Below are 26175 nucleotides of genomic sequence, written 5' to 3' on the forward strand. Positions count from 1 at the left end.
TTTTGTTTGTAATTGATATTTATAACCAGTTGTTTTTTTTTGTTTAAAAATTTAAGTATATTTACCGTAGTTTGAATATCTTAATGTATGTATCACGTAACGTGGGTGAGACGGACATATTATGAGAATGTTTTTCGCCTCCCATGATAATTTGCGGTCAGCGGTTCCATAATGTTCCAGAGCAAACAAATTTATAATATATATTTGTTATATTATTTGTATTTCAATAACTTTTAAACTTGAGTGAGTATTGTCTATGTGTGATAGTTATAAAGGGGAATGTGTTACTTGATAGTAGTATAGGTTAATAAGGTAAATTTGACAGAAACGATGTTAAGGTTTTATTTTATAAGGGGCGATTAGTTTAAATATGACATTTCAAGAAAAAAAAACTTGCCAACTGTCGGTATTTTAAGCATGATAAAGTTAGTCGTATAGACGAACCTTCTCATGATTCCATGGATTCACCGTGCGGGTGCCGGATCCATCACGTTGCAGGGAGAGGAGCTTCAACAGTGCCTGGGACTTGCGACCCAAGTGTAGGTTTATGGGACCCCTATTTAACGCGCGTTGAACGCTCACCTCTCTCTCCTCCCTACCTAACCAAATTTGAAACGAACCTACCGGGGCTGCCTTCGATGCAGCTTCCAATGATAGAACTGATGTTAGGCTCAAATCTTTTAGTAGGTTGTAGAGAGGTTGAGGTGTTATACAGCCTACAGCCTACAGCTCTCTGCCGCGTACAAATTTTCGACGAACCTATTCTTAGTGAGTTTGTTAGTGAGCTTGTAATACTTGTTGACCTTGATGGTATGATCTTTGGAGATGTTGGTTTTCCAAGGAACCGTGAGCTCTATTAGCTCAACGCGCTTTAAATCGCGAGTATAAAATACTGCTCCCTACAATAAATACTTATTGTAGGGAGCTGTATTTAATATTCATAATATTAGAATGATTAATTGTTTTTATAAACTATTTATTAAAAGTAAACGATTCTAAGTCATTATGGAAATTTTTATGGGTTTCAAAAGTCTTTTGGATAACATTTCATTGACAGCTGAGGTAGTTTTGGTATTAGGATTGTAATTCCGGCACCTCCGTTCCTATACGACTGTTAAAAATGGAATGTTTAATTCATCGACTCGGCAAACAGACGAGAACGTTATATTGAAGAGGGTGCAGGTTCGAGTCTCAATAGTGTGGATGAATTTTCATTTCATATTTATTATTTCAAAATTTATTCAACGCGTTATATACGGAAAACTTTGTATAGATAAAAAAATTTGCATTTCTATCATACTGTTTCACTAGTACGTTTTTAGTTGGTTAGCCAGCTCTCTTTTGGGAGAAATATTAAGTTCGATTTTTACACGTTTTGATTAGAAACAAAGTTTATAAGAGTATTTTAAGAGTCAAAAACCCTTGATGTCATTGATCGGCGAATGCATGCATTGATGTTACATATTTTCAGTATTCTCTTGGAGAAAACTGGTTCACTTTAACTTTAAGTTAGGTCTCTATAATTAAAAATATCACAATTATAGTAGTCGTGTAACATCAGCTATACAGTTAGTTGTACAAAATATTGTTTATCAATTCATACCCAATTTTTGGCATGGAATCAAACCACTTCTTCTTTTATTTTTAAAGAATTCGCTTAATATTTCATTAAAACGGAAGTATGATATTGCATTTTTTTAATGTACTGCATTTTAAAGCCCAGACGTAAAAAAATATACATCTCATGTCTCTATTGTTCCAGGTGCTTTGAATTTGTCAGTCTCAGAAATCCCAAACCGTCCCAAAAAGTGATATAGTGTCAATTTCTAGTGTTTTTGTTTGGAACAAAAAACATATATCTTCCGTGTTAAACGTCTGACGCCACGACGAGAACTAATACGAAGCAGAAATGGCTCGGCCTGAAGTTATGCGATGAGCCCGCTGACGAGGAGGAGGGAATGGACGAGCCCAGTGCCGCCAAGCGGCCGTCGGTGCTAACTATAGACAGGGCGGCGTTTCTCCTTCTCAGAGTCAAGAGAGCCTTTAAGAAAAAGAGACAACAAAGGAAAGAGAAACAGTAAGTACCTATATTAAACAAAGTGTACAATATTTTATATATATGTCATTTGCTTTTGATAATATATCCAATTAAAAGACAATCTATGGATAACTTTAAATGCTCCTAAGATATCAGCAGGTTTAAACTTATGTTAAGAGTTGGAAAACCCGACTATAAAAGTCATTTTTCAGAGTTTTATTCCGTCTCTGGATAGCTTTATAGATTATTTTTCGAGTATGAATGACACGTTTGTTCAAAATACTCAGATGTTTGTTTTAGAATTTATCGGTATCTTTATTTTATTATATTATTAAGATTGTGAAAAAAATATCGAGATTTTATTCTGAAGGTACATTAGCAGCGTGTAACTTGTAATCTAATTTTATGAAAACGAGAAAGCTTTTCAGTTCACGTTCAAGTTTTATGTAATCGTCATTGGAATAAAATTTTTGCAAATAAAATTCTGAGGACTTATTATCTTTCTCACTGGATAAAATGATTGCAGTTAAGAAGTTCATTACGAATTTTCTACCTCCTTTATTTAATATATGACATCACAAAAGATCACACATAAATACTTATTCCCAAGTATGATGAAAATTAAATGTTGTTAGACTTATTATTAGGGTTGGTTGTTTCTTCTTTTATTCCAATGGTTGAAAATTGACCGGTTAAATCTTTTTTGACCGAAGATGGTATTGGGGGTATGAATTGACCGGATTTAATATCATTCTTAATTTCTTTATCACCTACGATCTTAATAGTGTCTTTTTTGACAGGATTCAACTTCTTAATGTTCCGCTGTGCGAAAACGTTATCAAAATCATTGGATACTGCTGAGTTTTTCGGATAGAATAGTATTTCCACAGCACTAGTCTTTGGTGACATCAATGGTAATTTTGGTCGTTGAAAATTATCGAAAATGAATGGTAGTAGTGGGAAAGAATTCTGTGCGTTCTCAACTGTTTGAGTTTTTTTCGGACCGAACTCTAATATGATTTCTTCACGTACATTCTCGTGAGAATCACAACAAAACATTGAAGACATTGGTTCTTTATACTTAAACAAATCATTTCCAGAAAGGATTTTTCCTAGTATGTCTGAAGGTTTTTTTACTGTGTCTTTAACCATCTTGAAATTAGAACAGGGACAAGGTCCTTCTACTGTGGAGAGCAAAGGCCCATGGCTAAATTCCTCGGATTTTGTTGGTACATCTAAAATAACAAAAGTTATCATAAATCAATACTGTAAACAATTGTGCTTATGTCAAATCATAGAATGTTATAAGTGATAAAAATAAAACACAACGTATTATGTAGACACAATGCAACATTCTTATTTTTTATGAATTAAATCGCAAAAAAAATTAACATCAAACTGTTCGTTGGTCATGGCATTATATCGAATAAATATTTTAATTTTTAAAAAAAAAACAGTACTATGCGGGTTTACATAAGTTGCTTATGAGATTGAATATCTTAAGCAATTAAGTAAGCACTAAAGAGTTGTCTGCAGCAGCGAGAGCAGTTTAGTCCTAAATTAAATAAAACTTGAGAGTAGATCCGACAAATTTCCGGACACTTGAATAACATTTTATGCGCAAAATCGTAGTCCAAATTAAATTTGTAAAGAACAGCTTTCATATATGAACCCTTTTATGAACGTCTGTGAAACCTAGCCCTTGGCATAATTCTACTAATAATTCTAACGTGAGAATTATATAAATGAAAAAAAATCTTATTTCAATAATATTTATATACATACTTACCTTGATGGCGGGGATTAATATAGAATGATATGTCAATTTTCCCCAAATTCACCAGGGAGTTACCGGGAAGAGTTTTAAATGGTCTGAGAAATTCCTGCTGATACCTGGCACTTACCATTGCCGCCAGTAATGGAAACATTAAATAGTTCATTCTGACCTTAAGTATGAAATAAAATTTATTATAAGTTATTATGAAAGAAAATTTTTACGACCAAATAAATTCAAAGAGGAAGCAAAGTGTATTAAAGTCTAAAACTCAGCATGAATTTTAAGTCATTTGAAATTAATTTTGAGATTATTCACTAAACTTAACTGAGTGTTCTAAAAAGCTAACTTATATTAACCATAATGGAAATAAATAAAGTTCCCTAAATACGTAGACTTAAATGAAAGTTTTAATACCGTATTTAACTTCGAACTCGGTGTACTCCTTATAACACAACCAATAGGAATAAAGAAGAATTTTCGATTGAGCAAAAATCTAATTCAGACCATTTTGTAACATCAATTTGACCGTTTATTGGATTTCAGTTTTATGGCTTACGATTGAGAAATATATGTTCATAAATTGATGTATTGTTATTTCTTTTGAGGCTATTTTGTTTACTTCCAGCTATTGTTTCGTTGTTTGAGCTTGTGAATATTTCTTTACCTCCATCATAATATAGATTTTATATTCAAGAACTTTACCTTATATTAATTGTATTCAAATTGTCTATATATACTACCTTTATTCGTGTAATATCAGAAAAAATCATTTTTATCATTCTTGCATACGGATATATACAAATTTTATACAGCTGAACAAAATAACTATCATTAATATGTTGTTATGAATATAAATGTATGAATGTATATGTGAAAATATTATATTTGTTTTACAAAGCATGTCAAGGAACGCTATTCCATTTATCCAATATCTTTAATCATCATGAGATCGTTCAACTCTACACATGATAGCCTGTGCGTAACAGTTTAAGTACTTGGGAGCGTTCTGTTAAATTAAGTTACTTTTACTCAAAAACAAACACACGGATTTGTAATAATTTTCATTTTATTAAATTTTTATATACTAAACAACAGAAGAATACATTTTAATGATTGTTATTGTTGTATATAAATAATTTTAATATTGATGTAAGCTAGATTAAACAATTTATTACTAAACGAACTTGTTTACGTGACGTTTTTCTTAATACTACGTTGAAGTAATACTGCTGTGTTCTTGGAAATACGAGATTAGATGTCACTAACGAAATATTTTCTCTTCATATTCCACTTTCTTATCCTATAATAAGAATATATTTTATAATTTATTTATTACAATACAAATATTAACAAATATTGATTAGCTTTTTTAAATAATGCCTATAATTTAATTATGAAAATTATAGCTATCAACAAGAGAGCAGCGTGATTGAGTTTTAAAACTTAATGTCCTTACTCATTTTCTTCGTCTGTGGCCGCATGCCTCGTGTACAGTAATAAAATTCATTTAAATTGTATTTATTTATAAACTTCGATTTCTGTAACGGCTCGTAAAATTCATGCTCATGAGGTATTTCGCCGTCTGGAACAGTTAAAACGCACGAATGGCACTTGCGTATTTACCACTCGCTATTCTGGTATGTATTAAAAAGTTTTATTTCATTTATTACTGTGTACATATAAGTAATTTCAAAAATTGGATCACTCGTATTATCTTTGACATGTTTAAAAGGTATTTTAGTAATAATTATCTATAATATCGTATTTTCAGTCAGTTATTTTGAAATTATTTGATCGAATAGCTTATTATCATGTATTGGTAAATTGATTTAAATTTTAAGCCGTTTAAAATTTAGCTAACTATATTTTTGACTATATTCATATTGGTATGTTTTACGTACTTTCAGAAATTATCAGAGATTGATGTGCTTTATTTATATCGAGATTTAAAAAATATTAACATTACCAAAAGTTAAACTTCTTCAATAAAGCTCAATACAAAGGTATAAAGTTGGGATCAACATCCCTTTTTACGAGTCAAATGTTTTTTTTTTATAAACGTCAACGTAAGAGTTGATTTTCAAGTCGTTTTGTTACTAGGCGTCGTGAATTCCTTCTATTTCATTGACATTTAAAATTAAATTTGTCAGACCCTGCCGATTTGTAGAGCAAATTCGTTTAAAATGTAAATGGGAATGAATTTGGTAAACGGTTTGACAATGACGAGAATACAAATTATATTTTGTGTACGAGTCTATAGTTATGGTTGATGGACATTTTCTAATTAAATATTTATTTATAATCTATTACATTCTTGAGGAATCGGAGAGCAATCACTTAATTAAAAGATTATAATATCGTCCTTTTAAAATTATTTTTGTCTTTAAAGTCTGATCATTATATATATTTTACCTAAACAAAGTTCAAGTTCTTTCCTCATTATAATTAGTTAATTACCAAAAAAATATTTTTAAATAGTCAATTTAATACGTATATTAATTTGAACTCTTAACTTTAATTAATTAATGAGGAATTTATTTTTGTAACTTTGATATTATATTATCTGTTGTTCAGATTATATTTAATAGTAACAATGAAAATTGCGTCAGAAGCTCTAGCGATAATTCTACATCTGCAAAGATTCCCAAGCAAATTTTGGATCCTAAAAGAAGAAACGACTTAGTGGACGAAGCATTCCTGGAACAAAAAGATATTCTACTTAGTATGGTAATCATTATTACAGGAACAACTCCTTAATTTAATACCTACAGCCTTTTTGTGGTTATAAAACGTAATTATGTAAATCGTCGTCAGACTTCGGACTTCGTTATAATATTACGCTTTCGGTAATGGAATATAAAAACCTTCATTATCAAGGAATTGTGTGTATTGAAGACATTTGCGACGATATATTGAGGCCCATGTTTATGAAAACATAAATTGGCTGTTCTCAATAAAACAGCCTCTTATGTATGATTTCTTATTTACTTCAACACATAATGAATGATTGTTAAACAACTCATTATTTGTATAAATATGAATCATATAACCGACGTTCTGTTTTGCAGTTAGAGAATAAATTAAAAGAAGTTCGAGATAAAAAAAGAAAAAGAACCGATCGTTCTGAGACCCTCAAAGAAATCACCAGCGACGCTAATGAGTGTAAATTATTACCAAGTGACGTTGATTTAAAATTGAAAGCAAGCGGAATTGTTGGAATCGGGGAAACCGATTTACAACTTAAATTTGGTGAATCCGGTAATACTGATTTTATAATCTCAACAAGTATAAATTCGGATATTTGGATTCTTGTAATTGTTTCAGGCTGACTACGGATATTAAATAAACCTTTAGTGTAATCTATCTGCTACTAGTAAGAAATATTTTTATATGTCTTGTATTTATAGGCAATAGCATGTTGGATCTTAATGCTACTGGGATATCTAACGTTGGTAAGAGTAGCATAAAGCTTGGTGTTGGTGATGGAAACATACACGTACCAGGTCTTCAAGATTTGTTAAATGGTGAGATATCTTAGACAGCAATAATTTAAAAACTATAATGGCGACATCGTCAAAAAAAAAGATTTTTTTAGGTGCGTCATTAGTGAAAAGTAATTGCGAGAAACAAAATAGGCATGGATCTGAGAAACGGTACGACGAGGAAAAACGCGATGTCATTCCCATTGATTTAATAAACAGAAGGAGCTTAGAGGTGCCACCTGGTGTTGGAAATGAAAGTTCATTGAGTTCAACTGCTGAAACGCCTCAAGAAACTGACCCATCGGTTTACGACACCACGCAGAATGAAAATGAAAACGTTACAGAAAGCATAACAACTCAAACAGAAAATGCTGATGTATAGATAATACCAGAAAAATTTTGCTAATTGTTTTTTTCTAATGCCATTACATTAATCGATATTTTGATTTAGTGTTTCATTAATTGAAGTTGTCACTTTTATTTGTATTTGTAGGTAGGAAAGGCTTTTTTTAATTGTTTTTATAAATACACTCCTTAGCACTTATATACACTCCTTGCACTTTGTGGAAAAATCCATTCGTTTACTTTAGCAAATTTATAGCAAAATATCCGCCGGACAAAATACAATGAAAATGTTCACTTTGGTACAACGAAACAGCATTTTATTTTAACATTTAAACTTAGACGCTAGATTGTTAGAAACTTTCTTAAAAGCATCGAAAATACTGTTAGTAACAATGTATCGTAATGCACCACTAGGTTAAGAAAATAGACTGAAACAAAAATATCTGGACTTCTCTCCATGGAAATAGTCTTACAGAGTTAAACTTAGATTAGTTATTATGCATAATTATTAATTAATGAACATTATTGTTGGGCTTAACAACTATAGATATTTTGGGATGGTTTTTATTAATAGAGTTAAGTCGAATAAAATAGAATGAATTTTACCGAAGTAACAGACAACTTCGATAAAAAAAAAAATGTTTTTGTTGTTTAATGTAAATTTTCCATTTCCAGTTTTGTTATTAATCACTTTTTTTGTTTTTATTTAAAATATCCGAATGTTATTTGGTTAAAACTTGGGTACTTAATGATTTTAAATCAAAAAATATTCTTAGTGATCTTCAAATGTTTCAAAATTGTTCCACAAATATTTCCTCTTAACAATCCTTACACTTACACTTTGATTTGAAAAAAGTTGACAAAAAGTACTATTAAAATGTTTCAAACAATCTCTATTTTCACTTTCAATTTTAAACGTAATGATACATACATATATATATATATATTCGATTTAGCTGAAAAAATATACAATTATTTGAAAAAACATTTTATAGGAAATAAAAAAAATCAATTCATCCAGTTATTTCCTAGATGTAGTTTCTGTATATACATAGAAATTTCATTTAGATATAAAGTATATTGCTGTAACAGACAGTGTTCTAACATGTAGCAGATCTTTTTAAATGATATTTCAAGCGTCACAAGTGCTCTTGACAATTGAAATGGAATTTTATGCAGGTACGTAGCTGTGGACTGAATAGGTTTCAATGTACTTACGTTATAACTTTATAAGCGGAACTGGGAAATTGATTTTTCAATATCAATTATCTAGATCACGTAAAGACTGCAATTTTATTTAAAGAGAAATTTATAAATATTGATGAATACCAATAAAATAATTAAATACTCAATAGTTGTAACAATTTTCATTTGATAAAAAAGACGATTTATCAAAGAATGTATTTCTATTTTTCTATACGTCATAAGGTATTACGTTGAAGAGTTACTCTGTCAAAAACTTTACCCTAATGAGATAAGGCTTGTCGCATAACACATGTTTACAATATAAAAGTTAACTTTATATAATACGACGAATTTATGTATAAGTATTTTGTATGGAATTAGTTAAAATATATTATTTTTGTACGTGTACCAATTTTTTATTATTCTTAATTTTTTTACTTTCATACAATTTTGAATATCTCATTATTTTTACAAGGGACTATTTTTTTAAGTTGTGACACACTAAAAAAAAAAAAAAATAATAGGAATCCACCTTCATAGATACTTGAAAAGATTTTTTAATTTTAAAGAAAAAAAATCTTTTTTTGTTATGTATTAAACAAAAACATAGAAACAGAAAACCCAAATAAAGAGAGAAAAAAAATTCAGGTATACGCCTGAAATATTGTGTTAAAGATTTACTTGTACACCTTATTAAAGTTATAGTCGTATATTAACCCTCAGTTATATCACAAAAAGATCTTTAAAAATAAAGAAATCATTGGACCAAGTTTTACAACATAAATTCAATTTTAAAAATCACATTCAACTTTTTTTCTCGTGACCTAAAACTGCCAATGTCTAGTTCAGTATTCTTTACATTTTATGCATTGCACTGCGACATCTGGCTGCCTTTATATCCTGGCAACACTATCGGCGAACTTTTTAAATATCTTTCAAAATTTATGTTAACATGAGAGGTGTCTTTTTTGATGAACTTCGAATAAGATTAGGCAAATGTAGTTCAATTATATTAAAAATTAATAACAATAAGTCGAATCTCCGAATTTGTCTATGACAAAATTTTTCGAGTTCGGCATAGCATTACAGTCACACTAAATAATTCATGTTATTTGATTGAAATTTTCTCATAAACTTAATGTATTTCAAGCGACAATGTGGCTTCAAATTCAGTATATTTATATTATCATGTATGTTTATTTCCGCAGTGCGGCGGCGACATCTGGCCCAGAGGTGCTGGTGTGTCGCAAAGCACCTCCTCCTCTCCTGCGATCAAGAACCTTGCCGGCCATCATTGCACCCGGATTTTCAATACTACACGCACAGATTGACCCTCAGAGATCTACCGGTGAGCTTCAATATATTAATTACATAGTCATAGCAATTAAATTACTATTTTGTCTTCTACAATAACTACAAATTTAAATTTATCTTCATTTCATTTTTTTTTTCTCAATTTTTGTCTTCCAATTAGTATTTAAAATATTTGTCGTTAAGAAATTATTATAATGGATTTAATTCCTCCTTCACAATTTTAAAGTGCTTATAACATTTTGAAACAGAAATTCAGAGATTTAAAAATAACATATAAAAAAATATAAATCATTATCACTTCATTTTCATAAGTAAGTAACATATCTTTTAATTAACATTATCAAGTTACAACAATACGTAATAATATTTGTCTTATATCAATACTAATTTCTCTATACAATAATCGTATTGACGTATTTACATTGTATTTTTATGGTATTGAAATTTTCTATTCCATAATCATAGGTGATTGTGATCATATTTCTTGAACTGTGAATATTTTTTATATTTGTCGGTGACTGTTCTAAAGTAATTGATTTTTTAGTCTCCTATGTGACAATAAAATCGACGGGCTTAATTTTAAAAACTTAGATCAAGTTTACTTTACATTTTAACTCATTAAATCCGTTGGATGTTAACAATCTCATAAAGATAACATTTTGTTTTGTTAAAATCAAAGTTTTAATGGTCCCGAGTGATACTTAACTGCGTGTTTTACGGTCATTCCGTCCAACGTTCCTTTAGTAGTGAATGAACACGCGAAATAAGGACTCCTATACATTCACGACTTTATATTTTAGTTAGCAGATTAATCCTCTGTTCTGTATCATTTGGTAGATTAAATATTGGTCATAGTCTTTTTTATACATCTTTCCGCTAGTTAAAGATGATGAGGTTAAAACAAATCGTCTTGTCAAAACTTGATAGGATACCAATTTTGGTCTTGTAAGGTTTATAATGTATTTTATCTTATTTTATATATTGTAAAAAAAGTATAAAGTGTACAGACAGCCTTAATGACAGCAGACTTTTAGAATGGCACTTCAAAGCAGACTTCCAGTTGTCTACTTTACACGGTATATGATAATTAGGGAGTCAGATAAAAGACGTCAGGAACGAATTTAATTAACATTTTTGTTAATATAGATAAAGTTTTCATTTGATTTTATGTTTTCCGTTAAAAAAAAATTGATTACAATAATATAAGTGCAAATAGTAATATAGATAAATTTTTATTCACAATGCCATTTTTTTGATTTAGATGTTTTTTAAACATTAGTTTGTAAATATTTTTTCTTATTAGGTTTCACACTCGTATAAATTCTAAGAGTTTCTTGGTTCGAGACTATTATAAATAGGCAGAGAAAAAAAATATAATTTAAGACTACATTAAAAAAGACTACATTAAAAAAGAAAAATATTTCTTACATCATTAATTGATAACGAATGTGAAAAAAAATGCTTAGTTTCAGAATTATAAGATTTCAGAACTCATACAAAAAACCAATAGATTCTTAATCTTTCAGAAATTTTTTTGTAGCCGAGTATATGATAGACCCTAAACAAATATAATTTTAAAGCTTAGTTTCGTGTCTTATCGTTTTGTAGATTTCCTGACAGTTACCATTATCAAGCCAGACCACATCATAAGAAAATGCCTCAAGGCTAAACATCATAATTTTCTTCTGTCAATAAAAAAATCAAAGAATAAATAAGCTACTTATAAACACTATTATTCATATTTCAATAGTCATATAGCTTTTAGTTTTCCCATTAATCATATTTAAACTAATTTAATTTTAAATTTTGTCGTGAATTATTATAAAAGAAAGTTAATATTTTCAATTGACAGGCACTAAACACGTGTCTGTATATAAAGTCCTATAACAATGTCACATGTGTATATTAATAATATGATATCGTTATTATACCTATACCTTTGCTATTCTGGTCATTAAAATTATCTTTTGTTAGAGCTCTCATTTATGAAGTTGTTTACTCGCAACTGGATCTCAGATATCATGTTATCAACGTGAAAGCTTTGTGGTTTTTCTTTAATATGAAATGAAAGTGATGATTGAATAAAAATAGTATATGATATTTTTATTTTCATGTAAATAATGGAGTATATAACAATGTATATACATCACGGTGTGTTGTTTGACTGAGCTCCGCTCCTGATTTTGACGGTGTTAACTTTGGGATTGGGGTGAGCATACAGAAACTCAAAAGAAATAATATTATCCATTTTCGGTAAATGGGATATAATATGGCAAAAACAATCAAAGAACCGTTGATTTTAAGTAAGAACTTTGGGATATTTTTCCTTTTTAATTTATATACAATGTTTTAATTTGACTAAGACATACTGCAGAAAGACTGAGGTAACCGGAAACAGTAAAAGCATAACTAAACCCGTTCATATTATACAATAATGGAACATAAACTTTGTGTTACATATCATTAATAAAGTATTTCTTTACGTAATTAGTTTGACATCAAATTTGGATAACAAACCAGTTGATGTGGCAATATGGATTAATGGGAGTAACTTGATATCAACAAAAGCTATTATTTGTAATCTACTGACCATTGTGGAACTAGACTTATATTTCAAGGGAAATCTAGGCTCCTGTTAAGGAAAAATAGTCCTATTTTTCCAAATTGGTAAAGGTATGGTGTTGTGTCTTATAGCTTTTTTACGGTTGCGGGCCTTGATAGTCCTGATAGGTTTTGTGGAGAAAATTGCATGATAGAAAATTTACGATACAGACTCCCAACATTCTGATTCGTGGTATTGATGTCATCTCCAAAGAAAATAATGTAGGTTTTAAAATCAATAAACATTTGACTTGTTATTACAATGAAATTATTGAAAATTATTTTTAATGAATATTAGATGTAAAAAAGTAATCGTATTACTTGGTCTATGAAAGAAGTATTGAATTAGTCATGGGCTGCGAGGTCGGTAGTCTTTTGAGTGACGTGTCATTAAAATTCAAGCTGGTTTTATGTAAATAGTTCGTGGCCCAGACGTCGAAATAAATTTACATTTACGACATTATCGAATCACTTTATCTTAGTATAAGGTAGAAAATAATGTCTCCATTTGTTTCAACAAACATCTACGGCTTATTCCTTAATCATTATTTTTTATTAAATCAAATGAAAATACAAGCGAATATTTCTATGCTTGTCTTATTATTTAACACATAGAGGTTTAGAGGTATACATAAACTTTATGTATGCCGCTAGATGTCAGTGTTGTCTATGCGCTAACGGAAAAATCTCTGTTCAAATGTTCTGATTGTAACGCACATGTCACAATCTAATTAAAAGCTCAGTTTATTTCCAAAATTATAATTTATTTGTTTCATTGTATGTATTTTTTATCGTTGTTAAAAATAAAAAATACTTACATGCTTAAGCGACTACTGTTATTTAAGACACGACAACTTAACTCAATGCCACAGGTTCTAGGTTCGAATACTGTTCTTATCTGTCAATTTTACTTATATATTTATCAATTAAATTATTTTTTCATTATTAAAATATCACTTTGATATAAAAAAGATATATTGTTAAACGTTTAAAGTATTCTCTCGATCTGTTGTTTAGAAAACAAACAATTTGTCACTTCATGCTTTACTCTTGAATAACTAACTGTAATTTTTTTAATATAGTGTGTTTTTAAGATAAGAAATGTTTGTAGTAAGGAAAGAATTATATCTTAATAAAACTATATCGTATTCAACTGTTGCAACGTAATGTCCACGTTCTTCAAACTGGCTATGAAATGCAGTAAATTAAGTGTACACGGGCAACTGTAAAGTGCTATTTATTTTTGAGTCAAGGTAAACGGTACATAAAGTCTCCGTAACAAGCCCCCGCAGGTTTAATTGTCTCGAAAATATGGCCGTCGCGGCCAGATTATTGTGAAAAACGTTTTGGATCACCGCCAGCCACTTATACTTTCAAATAGCCTACGCTTCTACCTCACCACGAAAAGAGAAACTGTAATAGTTCGGAAACATTTTAATGACATTATTTAGCAGAAAATTTAATTCTGATGATAATAATTTTTACGTCCAAAAATAGTCCTATTTGATTTCATCTCCAGTACCACAGCCCGTGTTGTAAGGCAAGCTGTCTGTAAACCAAAGTTAGTTACAATCAGCGAACTTTTTAATGGAAACAGAGTAGGAACTAGCCAGAGGCATTTGTTTTTCTACCTTGATCCGCTTTTTTATAATAAAAATCAATGTAACTCACATAAAATCTTAATTTTTATTTTCAGGATATAATAAAATAATCATTACTACGATTTATAATTTAAAGAAGCTGCTAAGAAGATTGTATTATTATATAAATTTACGTTTAATTAGGTTTTAATTTGTGGAAACTAAATTAGGCCTCTAGATAATAAGTTATTAATAAATTTATAGACGAGTTGGTTGGAAATTTTACTAAAATACAAATGCTGTGTAAAGTGTTATGTTAATATAATTAGTCAATTTTTTATAAAATCTCAGAAGTAAATAATGATTCAGAATAATAAGGTACTAGATAATAATAGATATTATTTTCATTTTTTTTTTGACAACAACCAATATGAGAGAGAGCGTTCTCTAAAAGGTGTAAGAAAATAAAATAATCTCAAATTGAAATTCAATATTCTTGGCAAAGGGAATGGAAAGGGAAAGTGTAGCGAAGGGAAAAGCGTTATTTTCGATAAATAAATATTTCGGTGGAAAAATTATGAGCATAAAAGTTGAAAGCAGTCTCTTTCTCTGAAAATGTATAAGAATATTTATAAAATATATATAATACAAAATTATAAAAATGTTCAAATCAAGTTTCTTGTACAATTTCAGAGTCCCTTAATTTCGTGACCAAAATTTATGATTCATTGTCCTTGATTATGTTTATACTCTGATGGCACTTAATAAAAGGGTCTAAAGGGTTATAATTTTAGTGTAAAACCAATTAGGAATTTCAGGGAGAGTTCTGCCGTTATTAATTTGTTTTTCCGCTTCTTGATTTCTACTCTTATTACTATAATTGATTGTATATACACATGTGTACGTATATGTATATTAATTTCAACGTAGAATAATTTAATATATTTTTATCTATACCACGCAATCCTCTGAGGTGTTTTAGTACAACAATAAATCCCTTAAGCTTTTGACCCTCACAGGTCGCACTGACCCCGTCCCGTCAAAGCAGGTTTAGATGAAACAGTATATTTGCGGTCGGCTTTATTGCTTTATCTATAAATCTAGAGTTTCCGACCTAAACGGCAGTATGTTTATAGAAATATTAACATAAATTATATCTATTTTAACATTATTTGTAACATATTATTGTATTTTATATAATTCATAACGAATTCGTTTTAATGTTATTAGCGATATTCTTGAGGTGCATAACATATAGGCAAAGAAAACCGCTTTTATTTTCAATATTAAATGTCTCTGACAACTTGAACCGCAACTATCTGTTGAAGCGCGTGTTATTGTTATCTTATCACAAACAGCGTAAAAGTTCTTACTTAGATCTGGAAGTCATGTAAAAATCGTGCACCTAACAAGCTCATTCTCGAACAAAAACAAACATTGACAAAGCGACGAAACAAGATTGAATTCAATTTATTTACGTTTCAATCAGGGCTTCGTTAGACTAGTAAATAAAGTAATTATCTCGAAAGACAGATAATAAATGTGTTTATTTAGTCCAGGAGTTCAACGAACTCCAGGGATAGTGCAATTATATTTTTGCTCATATATAAAAATTTGTGATGTCTGATTCTCGTTATTATATTTCATTATGTTTTATCTGAGGTTTGTTTGTTAGGGATAATTATTAATTCAGTATCGCGTTACTTTATTACTCATACTAAATAAGGATTAAGATTTTTATATTATTATAAATATTTTAATTGCTAAAATAAAACTACTAAGGTCCATATTTCCGATATTTTAAAATTCCGTGTAAAATTCACCTAAACATTACGTTTTAGACAAAAGTAATGTTTTTTTCTTTTGAGTAAAAATGTTAAAGATATCTTAAAATCAAAACAAACACTTTTTTATCTTATACGAACTTATATTAACAGCAATTATTAAACAGACGCTAAACGGAAGTCACTGTTTAATTTCATACTTAAATCTTCATATCTTTACTAATTACTCATAAAAGTCATGAATTTCTTAAATTATAAATCGTATCTGAACTATTTGTATAATATATAATGTTTCAGTTCACAACTTCAATATTTTGTTAAGGATTCCACTGAAACTCGTTGTATTTCTTTCAAAAGATTATATTTTGCCGAAAATTAAACACTATTTATACTGCAATTTGACATAATTCAAGCCGCGAAGTCAGCCGCGTCCATAATTTATCATAATTAATGAAATATTAATAAATAATAAAGTCAATAAATTTTCTACCTGACCTTCACAATTAAACCACGACCTATTAACCGTTAACTGTAATCTATTAACTGTTTAATATCACTCACGTTAACACCTCGGAAACCATTTTGTGACGTAAGTAAATCACTTCTTAAGCGAATCAAAGCGTATATTGACATTTAATATTCAAATCATGTAACCCTCGTCTTCACATCGCATGTCAGATCCAAATAAATCCATATAAAACGTTCTTATCCGTCCATATAGGAGAAAATTACGAATGTAGTCGTATTTTTCAGGCTATAGCTGTATTAGATCACCTTCAAGAAAGTCTGTCTATCTGAAAAATACAAATATAGATCACAATAACTAATAAAACCATCCTGAGATAAGAAATATGTGAATGGCATCGTACAACTTGATAACAATAAATACAAAACTTTTTTGGACGGCTAAAGAAATTCAGTTTTTTTTTTATGTGACAATTTTAAAACTTTTAATAATATTTTACCTAGTGAAGGGTAATTTAAAGTTAAACTATGTTTAGAAATCGAGCTGTCCGTCTGACAGTGACATTATAAAAATGCAGTATTTACACTCATCATTAATTGTCAAAAAAAAAATCCAATAAAACAGAATAAACCCCCAATGATTTCGAGTTGATAGGATTCATTGGGAACTATCTTTATTGTATCGTGAATAGTTTTTACACATAAACATATTGATAATGAAAAACGCGTCTCATTGGATGGTGTTTTGGAAATTAAATATAAAATGAATGAGCTTGTAGTACTTTTAGATTAAAACTTTGTAATTTATGAGCTTAATTTTATTTAATTGATAACTAATTGACTCTAATTATTTTTAATCAAATTCTAGTGAGTGAAATTTCTGTTTATCAACTGAAAAATGAAACAAACGATTATATTTAAATCTGTATACAACAATAGAAAATCCAATTTCCAAAAAGTAGAATTTTTGGAAGGCAAAAACAAAGAAAAAAAAAATCTACTGCGGTCTATTCGTAGCCTGTACAATATTCTCGTTTTAATCAAATAAATGGTGAGTGAAGAATCAAATGGACAAATTTGCGAAAATCTATTCGACTTGTAGTCCGTAGTCCTATAGAACCCGCTGGCACTGCTTGCTAATGTAATATTTTTTGTTCGCCAAACTTCAAAAATGACAGTTATGATAGATGAATTAAAATGAATAAAATAATTTTTAGCAAATAATGTTAAAAAAGGAAAAACGAAATTTTACGCAAAACAATTATCATGTACCGAATATTCTCTTTTTCAGGACATCCAATGTGATAAATCCGTTCAGAGTTCTTAGCGGTAATCTCACGTTGTATTTATAGAAAACATCATTCGCTTATCTCCTCGTCGGGTTCAACGAACAGCTGAAATTCCTGATATTCCATTGATTCCGAATAAAAAATACGAATTCCTCGGTTTATTGGAATGTCTTTTATTAGAATATTAATTGAATCGCACCATAACACAAATCGTCTTTGAATTTTTCGTTTGCACGTTTGAGAATTTCTTTTTATTTGATGCAAAAAAAGGAATTAAATGATTTTGATAAATAATAGGATCATGTACATATTTTAATAATTTAAGAGATCAAGTCTTTGTTATTTTAACTTAAATAAAATTAAAAACATAATTAATAATTGTTTCATCTTTAATACCCTAATGAGTGCAAAAACATCGTCTACGATATTTATAAAAAGATATTATTCTCCTAAGACGTTAAATTTGTAATATTTGATGGGATTAAATCCGTCCAAGATAATAATTATAACCGGAAGCAACTGAGGATCGTGCTCCCTGATCCAAAATGGAGATTATTAAGAGCCTAGAACGAATTAATAACACTTGCCTCCTTCCGTGTTGAACAGTTGTCCACATCTATTATTTTAGACTTCATTTTATATACAGTCAATGAGTATTTCAAAAATGTGACTCTGGTGATAAATAAACACACAATCCTTTAGTAATAAATGTTACTTGGTCATAATAAAACAAGTAATTTTGATTTTTTTTTAAATTAATATAACTTCTAGATATTTGAATTAATATTTGGTTTAACGATTATAGATATTTCATTCAAGTGTACGATCGAATAAAAAAATTGTCTATTTCCAAATTGGTTAAAGGGCACGGTAAGCTCTTTAATCAAAGAGAATAAAGCTACGCAAAGGAAGGGAAATTCGATGCAAAAAAGTCATAAATATAACACTACCATAGTTCAAGGGCACTTTTTCTTTGACGTTCACATTCGATAGTATTTGTACATATCACAATCTTATATCACGACTTTCGCAATATCTGCCTTTGTTGGATACCTTTTCAAGTACTTCTCCCGTCTGGAATGATCACATATCTCACATGTTTGTATGTAAAAACTTATGTAAGTTCTGCTTATGAAAAAATACGTCAGATAGATATGATTCAGTTCAAGATGATGCAATGATTGTTATACATACTTGCAGGGAAGGTTTTATATAAAGTTATAAGTCATATATTATATATTCTTAGGTTATGGGATTTATCCACAAAAACAAACGTTACTTTCAGCGATCAAATTATATTTATTAAGAGAAAACGTATTGACAAGAACACAGAGTTAACAAAAAGTGACATCACACAAGTCGTGATGTGAATGTTAGTTCAAAATTGACAGCGACAGTGACAGTGGCGCCAAATTTAAATTTTCAAGTTTCTTTTATTAATTCTAATACTCCCACTAAAATTTAACTTTATTCTTTACACAATATTTCAAAATTCTCAAAAAAAATATATAAACTTAACCAAATATCTGATCTCTCAGATAAACAAATATTTGGGTTGATAGGGCTTTTGTCAAAATATCTGCTAATTGCTCTGATAAATACAAATACAGTTATTTTTTCGTTCAATTTCCATTCCCACAAAATATTTTAAATTTAATTCTTTAATTTTAAAAGCTTTGTTTAAGTACTCTATTATTTCTTTAATAAGTTGTTTACTTGAGGATATTACAAGGGCATCATCAACATATATTATTAAGAATACTTTTATTTTATCAAAAGTGCCAACATAAACACAATTGTCAGCCTGAGACTGTATAAAACCATATTTCTTTAGGAAATCAGTAAATCTTTTGTTCCAGCATCTAGATGCTTGTTTAAGACCGTATAAAGACTTATTCAATTTCAACACAAAATCATTCTTAACAGATACACCCTTAGGAAACTCAATAAAAATATCTTCCTCAAGAAACCCATTGAGAAATGCAGTTTTAACATCAAACTGTTGAATTTCTAAATTATATTTAGCTGCAATAGAAAGAATAATTCTTATTGAATCATATCTAGTTGTTGGTGAAAATATTTCTTGATAATCAACATCTTTTATCTGATTATAACCACGTGCACACAAACGAGCTTTATAACGAATAACTTTATTATTTTCATTCTTCTTAACAGTAAAGACCCATTTCGTAGTAAGGGTTCGTTGACCACATCTTTTCACCATAGTCCAAGTATTATTAACTTTCAATGCAGATAGTTCTTCTTTGATAGCTTCTGACCATTTATCTTTCTGAGGACTTCTTATTGCTTCTTCATATGATTGAGGTATTGACAATTCTATAAGATTGGCTTCAAAACGCCTATTATGCCTTGGTCTCAAGTTGATACTTCGTGATTCTATGTCACTCAATTCTTGAGATGGTTCATATACTGGATCGTCACTATTGCAACTCAACAAACTATCTTCATTCTCAGATGATGGTATTTCAGTTACACTATCATCTACATTTTCTGACTCAGGAATTTCTGTCTCCTGGCTTACAGGTATATCATTATCAATTATACATATTTCTGCAATGTTCTTTCTAGTTTCTGGCACTTGCTGTTCATCAAAGATGACATTTCTTGATATTTTTATCTTCTTGTTATTTAAGTTGTACATCCTATAATTGGTATTATCATACCCAACTAAAATCATCTTCTCACTCTTCTTATCTAATTTTTTTCTCAACTGATCTGGAATGTGAACATAACCAACACTTCCAAACACCTTCAAATGACCTATCTGAGGTTTTATACCATTCCATAATTCAAAAGGTGTCTTATTAGGGCACTGGCTAGAAGAAGTCCTGTTTAATATATAAACTGCACAATTAACAGCTTCAGCCCATAAATCAAGGGATACATCTTTGGCATACAACATTGAACGTGCACTTTCTACTATAGTTCTTTGTTCCCTCTCAGCACGGCCATTCTGTTCTGGGGTATAGGGTGCTGTACGCTCATGAACTATCCCCTCTCTATCCAGATACTCCTGAAATATCTTGTTGACATACTCTTTCCCATTGTCAGTATGTAACACTCTAACATTATGCATGTATTGATTTTTAATAATAGCATTGTATTTCTTGAAAACTTCCATGACTTCATTTTTATTCTTAATGAAATATACATGCCTGTAACTTGTGGCTGCATCTTTAAATAATACAAAATATTTCATACCTTGTATTGATTCATGACTCATTGGTCCACATACATCACTATATACTAGATCTCCTGGCTGTAATTTTCCTCGTACAGATTTATGAAATGGCAGTCTACACTGTTTGCCATATGCACATGCTTCACAAATAAAGTCACTTTGTTCATTGTCTTTGATTTTCAAGCCTTCAACAACACTATTAGAACACATATTTTTAATTTGCTTTAGATTAATATGTCCAAGTCTCTCATGCCACATTTTAAGGTCACTTTGGGTATTTTGAACCAGGTTGCAAGTATTTGGAATCACTGTTTTTATATTTAACTCATACAAATTGTTTTCTGTAATTTTAGCAATCATGACTACTTCACTATTTTTGTAAATTAAAGCATTTGTGTCCTTTTTAATGATAGTAAAATTTTTTCTTATTATTGCCCCTTCTGAAAACAAGTTTCTTCGCAGGCTGGGAACATAGAGTACATCACACAATTCACTGTCCTCCCACTGTCCATTGACATATCTCTGAATTAGAATTTTACCAATACCAGACACTTCCACTGATTGTTTATTTCCCAATGTCAATGTTTTCTGACTGCTCTCAAAAATTTCTATAAAGAATTCCTTTCTATAGGTCATATGTGCGGAAGCACCACTATCCAATATCCAAATATCTTCTGGGTTACTTGTGTAATTACTTTCTATATTAAATGCTAACATATCTGCGCCTTCTTGCTGAGGCTTTCTGTACTTGGATTTTCTTGGTGCACGACATTCCTTTGAAAAATGACCACGCTTCCCACAATTATAGCACTCAAACCTATGTTTGCTATTAGTTTTGTTTTGATTTGGACCACTACTACTAGGTTTGTTTTGATTTGAATGTTTTTTCAATCCTTTATTGGCAACAAGAAGAGCTGTCTCTTGTTGTTGTTCATCTTCACATGCCAAACTTGCTTCTTCATCTAACAATCGAGCAGTTAAGTTAATGATTGTTTGTTGTTCTGGATCCATCGACATCCAAGCTTGCCGCAGTGGTCGATACTTGGAAGGTAAAGTACCAAGTATTTTAGTAATGATGGCCATTTCACTGACTTTTTCACCATTTTCATTTAGCTGTTTTGCCAGAGATTCTACTTTTGATATGTGTTGAGCTACACTATCATTTGGAGACATTTTATATTGATAAAATTTTTCATGGATTAACATCTTACATAGTTCACTCTTTTGTTCATATATTGATTCAAGTTTCAACATGATTTCTTTAGCAGTTTCACAATTTTCAATTAATGTGATCTGACTTAAATCCATTGACGAAGTTATGATAAACATCGCCATGCCATCGTTTTTCAACCACTCCGTACTATTTCCTTCTGGTTTCGGTATAGAAATATCAATTCCTTTTGCTTTCAGAGCACACTTAACTTGAAATTTCCACTGTCGAAAGTTATTTCCATCAAATTTTTCCAAATGCATTGACCGCGTGGGATCCATTTTGAGGTTATTCTCTCGGCCACAATGTAACTTTTTCTTTGTCTATATTTCTTCTTCACTTTTATTTCCAGAGTTCGCTGGGCCCATAACCTCTTAGGTTATGGGATTTATCCACAAAAACAAACGTTACTTTCAGCGATCAAATTATATTTATTAATAGAAAACGTATTGACAAGAACACAGAGTTAACAAAAAGAGACATCACACAAGTCGTGATGTGAATGTTAGTTCAAAATTGACAGCGACAGTGACAGTGGCGCCAAATTTAAATTTTCAAGTTTCTTTTATTAATTCTAATATATATAATTAGACAGAATTAAGCTTTTGTATTCTTCAAATAAAATAAGTGTTGTGCGAAAAGCTACGTAGTTGTTAATCGTATTGTTGTTGAAACTAAGTAATTTCATGACTCAGAAAATATGAAGCGTACTGTCAACAGAGTATTTACCGAAATATTATATAAGGCAATGTTCCTCGTAACGGATTTGAAATCCATACTGTGAATTCCTTGAGGCTTACTGAAAATATTAACCTCTGACTGACCTTCAAATATTTAGGCTAGCAATTAAAACCAAATTTTCAAAAGAAAAACGTGCAAAGCTAAATTCTCATATTTAATATATTTTTTTCTCACATCCCGTTGCAAACGAAATATAAATTAGAGTTCCAGAAATTCTTTGATTCATATGTCAAGTAAAATATTTCGCTTAACCATAATGCAAGTATATTTAATGTATTCCAAAAATAATATAATCGAAGCCACTTCCACAAAATGAGAATTTTCCTGGGATGATTAAAGAAAATAATGTAACTTTGCTTGTTGTATTCGACTTAATTCAAAACAATACCTAAAAAGTTCATCCTTGGACGCTCGTAAATAAAATAAAAGAAAAAAAAACTCGTCATTAGATGTCAATAACGATGATTTTACGCTTACATCTTATTTATTATATATTAGTATCTTATTTTTATTTTATTTTTTTCGACGTTTTAATATAATTTTAATTGTTACAACGGTATTATCTTTATTTAATTAAATAAAATTAATTAAGAACTCGTGTCACAGATATAAAAAGATATATTTTATAATTTCGTACTCAATGTCTATTTGGTTCGGCGATCCAATGTTGGCAATAATAACATAATAGAATAACGAAATAATAATAAGACCAAAACAGGATTACACAGTAATGCTCAAAATATAAATGTTATATAAGTGTTAATTAATTACAATTCTTATCTGCAAGACTATTCATTATTTTGATGTGTGCGTGTGATTGTGTGCATGTGTGTGTTTTTAATGAATTAATTCTTTAATTAATTATCTGTTATTTCGTTTTACTTATTATGATAAATTATATCAGGTCATAGCTTTTAATTTTAACATATATTTTAAGACCAGTTTTTTATTATTTGTTGGGAATAAATCTTATATAAATGTGAATAGTTTCCTTCGTACCCACACCTCCATACGGACGGGTTTTCTGTTGATATTGGCTTTGGTATTGACAGGTCTCTGAAATGTACCACGTAAATAGCTAAAATAAATACTCTACATACATTTTTCACTTAAATTAAAACCCAACCATATCTAGCGATAATCTTGATATTCTTTTTACAGTCGTCAACAACAGTGTAGATGCCTTCTTTGAATTCCAGCGAGGTTATATTTAATGAATATCTGTAAGAGTAATTTATTCTTATCCATCTGGGATACGAACGCTTTATTTCCTAACCCTTTTTGAATCGCTACATTTCGAGTGTGACTTAGGAAAATGCCTTAAGGCCAATTTTTGTCGATATGAATCAACGTTCTCGCCTCCTTTATATTAAATATATTTTATAAAAGTTATATTTTGGGTGCTAAAAAGTATTTATTTAACAATGACTAATTATTATTTCTAAATAGGAGGGGCTTGAAATCATATTTTTAGTTAACAATATCCCTATAAGTAATCTACTTTTCAACTTTTTACTTGGTATCGTAAATTTATAACAGGCTTTATAATTTATGTTAAAGTTAAGAATTTTCAGTGCTTTTTTTTGTTATATTTACAAATTCGGACTTTCTTATTATTTTATTATCATCATCATCGTCGTAAGAGTCCTTGCAGACTCGTTGTGGTCATCACGATGCAGTGATCCGTATACATGATGACTTTCTTGCAAAGCTAGTAGCAGCGGTTTCCCCTTGCCTTTTGCACCAGCACTTTTTTTGGGGACTATTTAGACCCCAAGGCTTGCTGTAGCCTTCTTCCGGCCAATGGTGTCTAAATGCTCTTAGAAAGTACAAATGACGTAGAAAAGATCACACTGGTAATTGCCAGGTTTCGAACCGGCGCCCTCATGTATGAGAGGCGGACCTTTTAACCTCCAGGCCACCACTGACCATTATTTAACATCTGCTAAAACTTTAAGATCTTATATGTAGTATAAAAAAAAATTTTAAGAACCATTTTTTCAACAAGGAGCGCATTTAAAGTTTCCTAAACAAAAACGATGCAAAGAAAAATACACAAAATAAATATATATCTCATATTAATTTTATGTATATCTATGTACTCACCACTTCACAGAGGGACAAAATTTACTTTTTTTCTGGAAAAGTTTTATATATAGGTCTAATATGTTCATTACGGAACTCTAGTAAAGGATACTTTAAATAAGACTACCCAGCATGTAGACTGTACTTTCATTCATCTTCAAAGCAATCTTTTAATGTCTATTACTAATTAAATTAACCCTACCCAATGAACGTACTATCGTGTCTTATATCTATCTAAAAATAATGATAACATTACAAAACTAAATTATTTTATACTACTTTAGCTTGCAACTTCGTTCACTCGAACTTCAAAATAAAGCTTAGACATAAATGTATCGTTAAAACAATATTTGTGGTAAGCAACCGGCAGCGAAATGTGTTGTCTACGTCACGTCATTTCATACACAATACGATTGTTATGACTTCATTCGGCGTTAGTTACACAAAATTACAGGATAAATTAGAGCGTTTATCCTACTCTAATGCTAAGGCTACATATGTCGATTTTTTTTTAAATCTGTTTAGTAGTTTTTGCGTAACCATGTAACAAATATCCTTGCATCCATACGTCCTTTCAACCATTCTTATTTACAATATTAGTAGGATTAACATTATTATAAAAATAAAGAGAGAGAGAGCTATATAAGTGATATAATTTCAAAATCACTTATAAATATATCAGCATTTAGAGTGTTGGTCCTTTATTGAATAAACCCTTCCTTGGCTTTGGGAATATTTTAGTGAGCAAAACTTTATCTCTTTAAGTCTTTAATCGTTTTGTATTTTCCTACGAGTAATAAAAGGTTTTTCGTGTTCTGTATTATATATTTCTTGTAAGTGCTTTGTGATCCTTATAGCAAACGAAGTAAAATTTTGAAGTTATTTTTCGATAAGACCTGATAAATATTATGTAGAGCTAGGTAGCGCTTCCCATAGGAACACTTGAATTGGCTTTACTACGAACAGGGAGTGTCTCACATAATCGAGTACATTTTTATCCTCTTCAAAATGCTGCATCGTAATATTAACTTTGTCCGTTCCATATAAGATCCAGCACTAGGTTTTACAGACCTTCGC

The 26175-nt window shown here is 30.0% G+C and overlaps 3 protein-coding genes across 4 annotated transcripts in view; 2 read left to right on the forward strand and 1 right to left on the reverse strand.

Moving 5' to 3' along the window:
- Nucleotides 1-26175, forward strand: part of LOC116771083 (ankyrin repeat and fibronectin type-III domain-containing protein 1) — a 196135-nt gene that overhangs the window by 76676 nt on the left and 93284 nt on the right. For both annotated transcript variants that reach the window (XM_061521422.1, XM_032662798.2), the window contains exons 2-3: nt 1763-2077; nt 10036-10175. In XM_061521422.1, the coding sequence (XP_061377406.1) occupies nt 1959-2077; nt 10036-10175 (259 nt within the window). In that variant the 5' untranslated portion in view covers nt 1763-1958. The remainder of the gene's footprint in view (nt 1-1762; nt 2078-10035; nt 10176-26175) is intronic.
- Nucleotides 2573-4340, reverse strand: LOC116771118 (uncharacterized). The gene is made up of 3 exons (XM_032662844.2): nt 4230-4340; nt 3828-3984; nt 2573-3273 (listed from the first exon to the last, which is right to left on the reverse strand). Exons 2-3 carry the CDS (start codon nt 3976-3978, stop codon nt 2660-2662), a joined length of 765 nt encoding a protein of 254 aa, XP_032518735.2. The 5' UTR covers nt 3979-3984; nt 4230-4340; the 3' UTR covers nt 2573-2659.
- Nucleotides 5267-7743, forward strand: LOC116771125 (uncharacterized). The gene is made up of 5 exons (XM_032662857.2): nt 5267-5452; nt 6390-6542; nt 6884-7073; nt 7223-7339; nt 7411-7743. Exons 1-5 carry the CDS (start codon nt 5420-5422, stop codon nt 7677-7679), a joined length of 762 nt encoding a protein of 253 aa, XP_032518748.2. The 5' UTR covers nt 5267-5419; the 3' UTR covers nt 7680-7743.

The sequence above is a fragment of the Danaus plexippus genome, chromosome 8 (genome assembly GCF_018135715.1).
Source record: "Danaus plexippus chromosome 8, MEX_DaPlex, whole genome shotgun sequence".
Lineage (NCBI taxonomy): Eukaryota > Metazoa > Arthropoda > Insecta > Lepidoptera > Nymphalidae > Danaus > Danaus plexippus.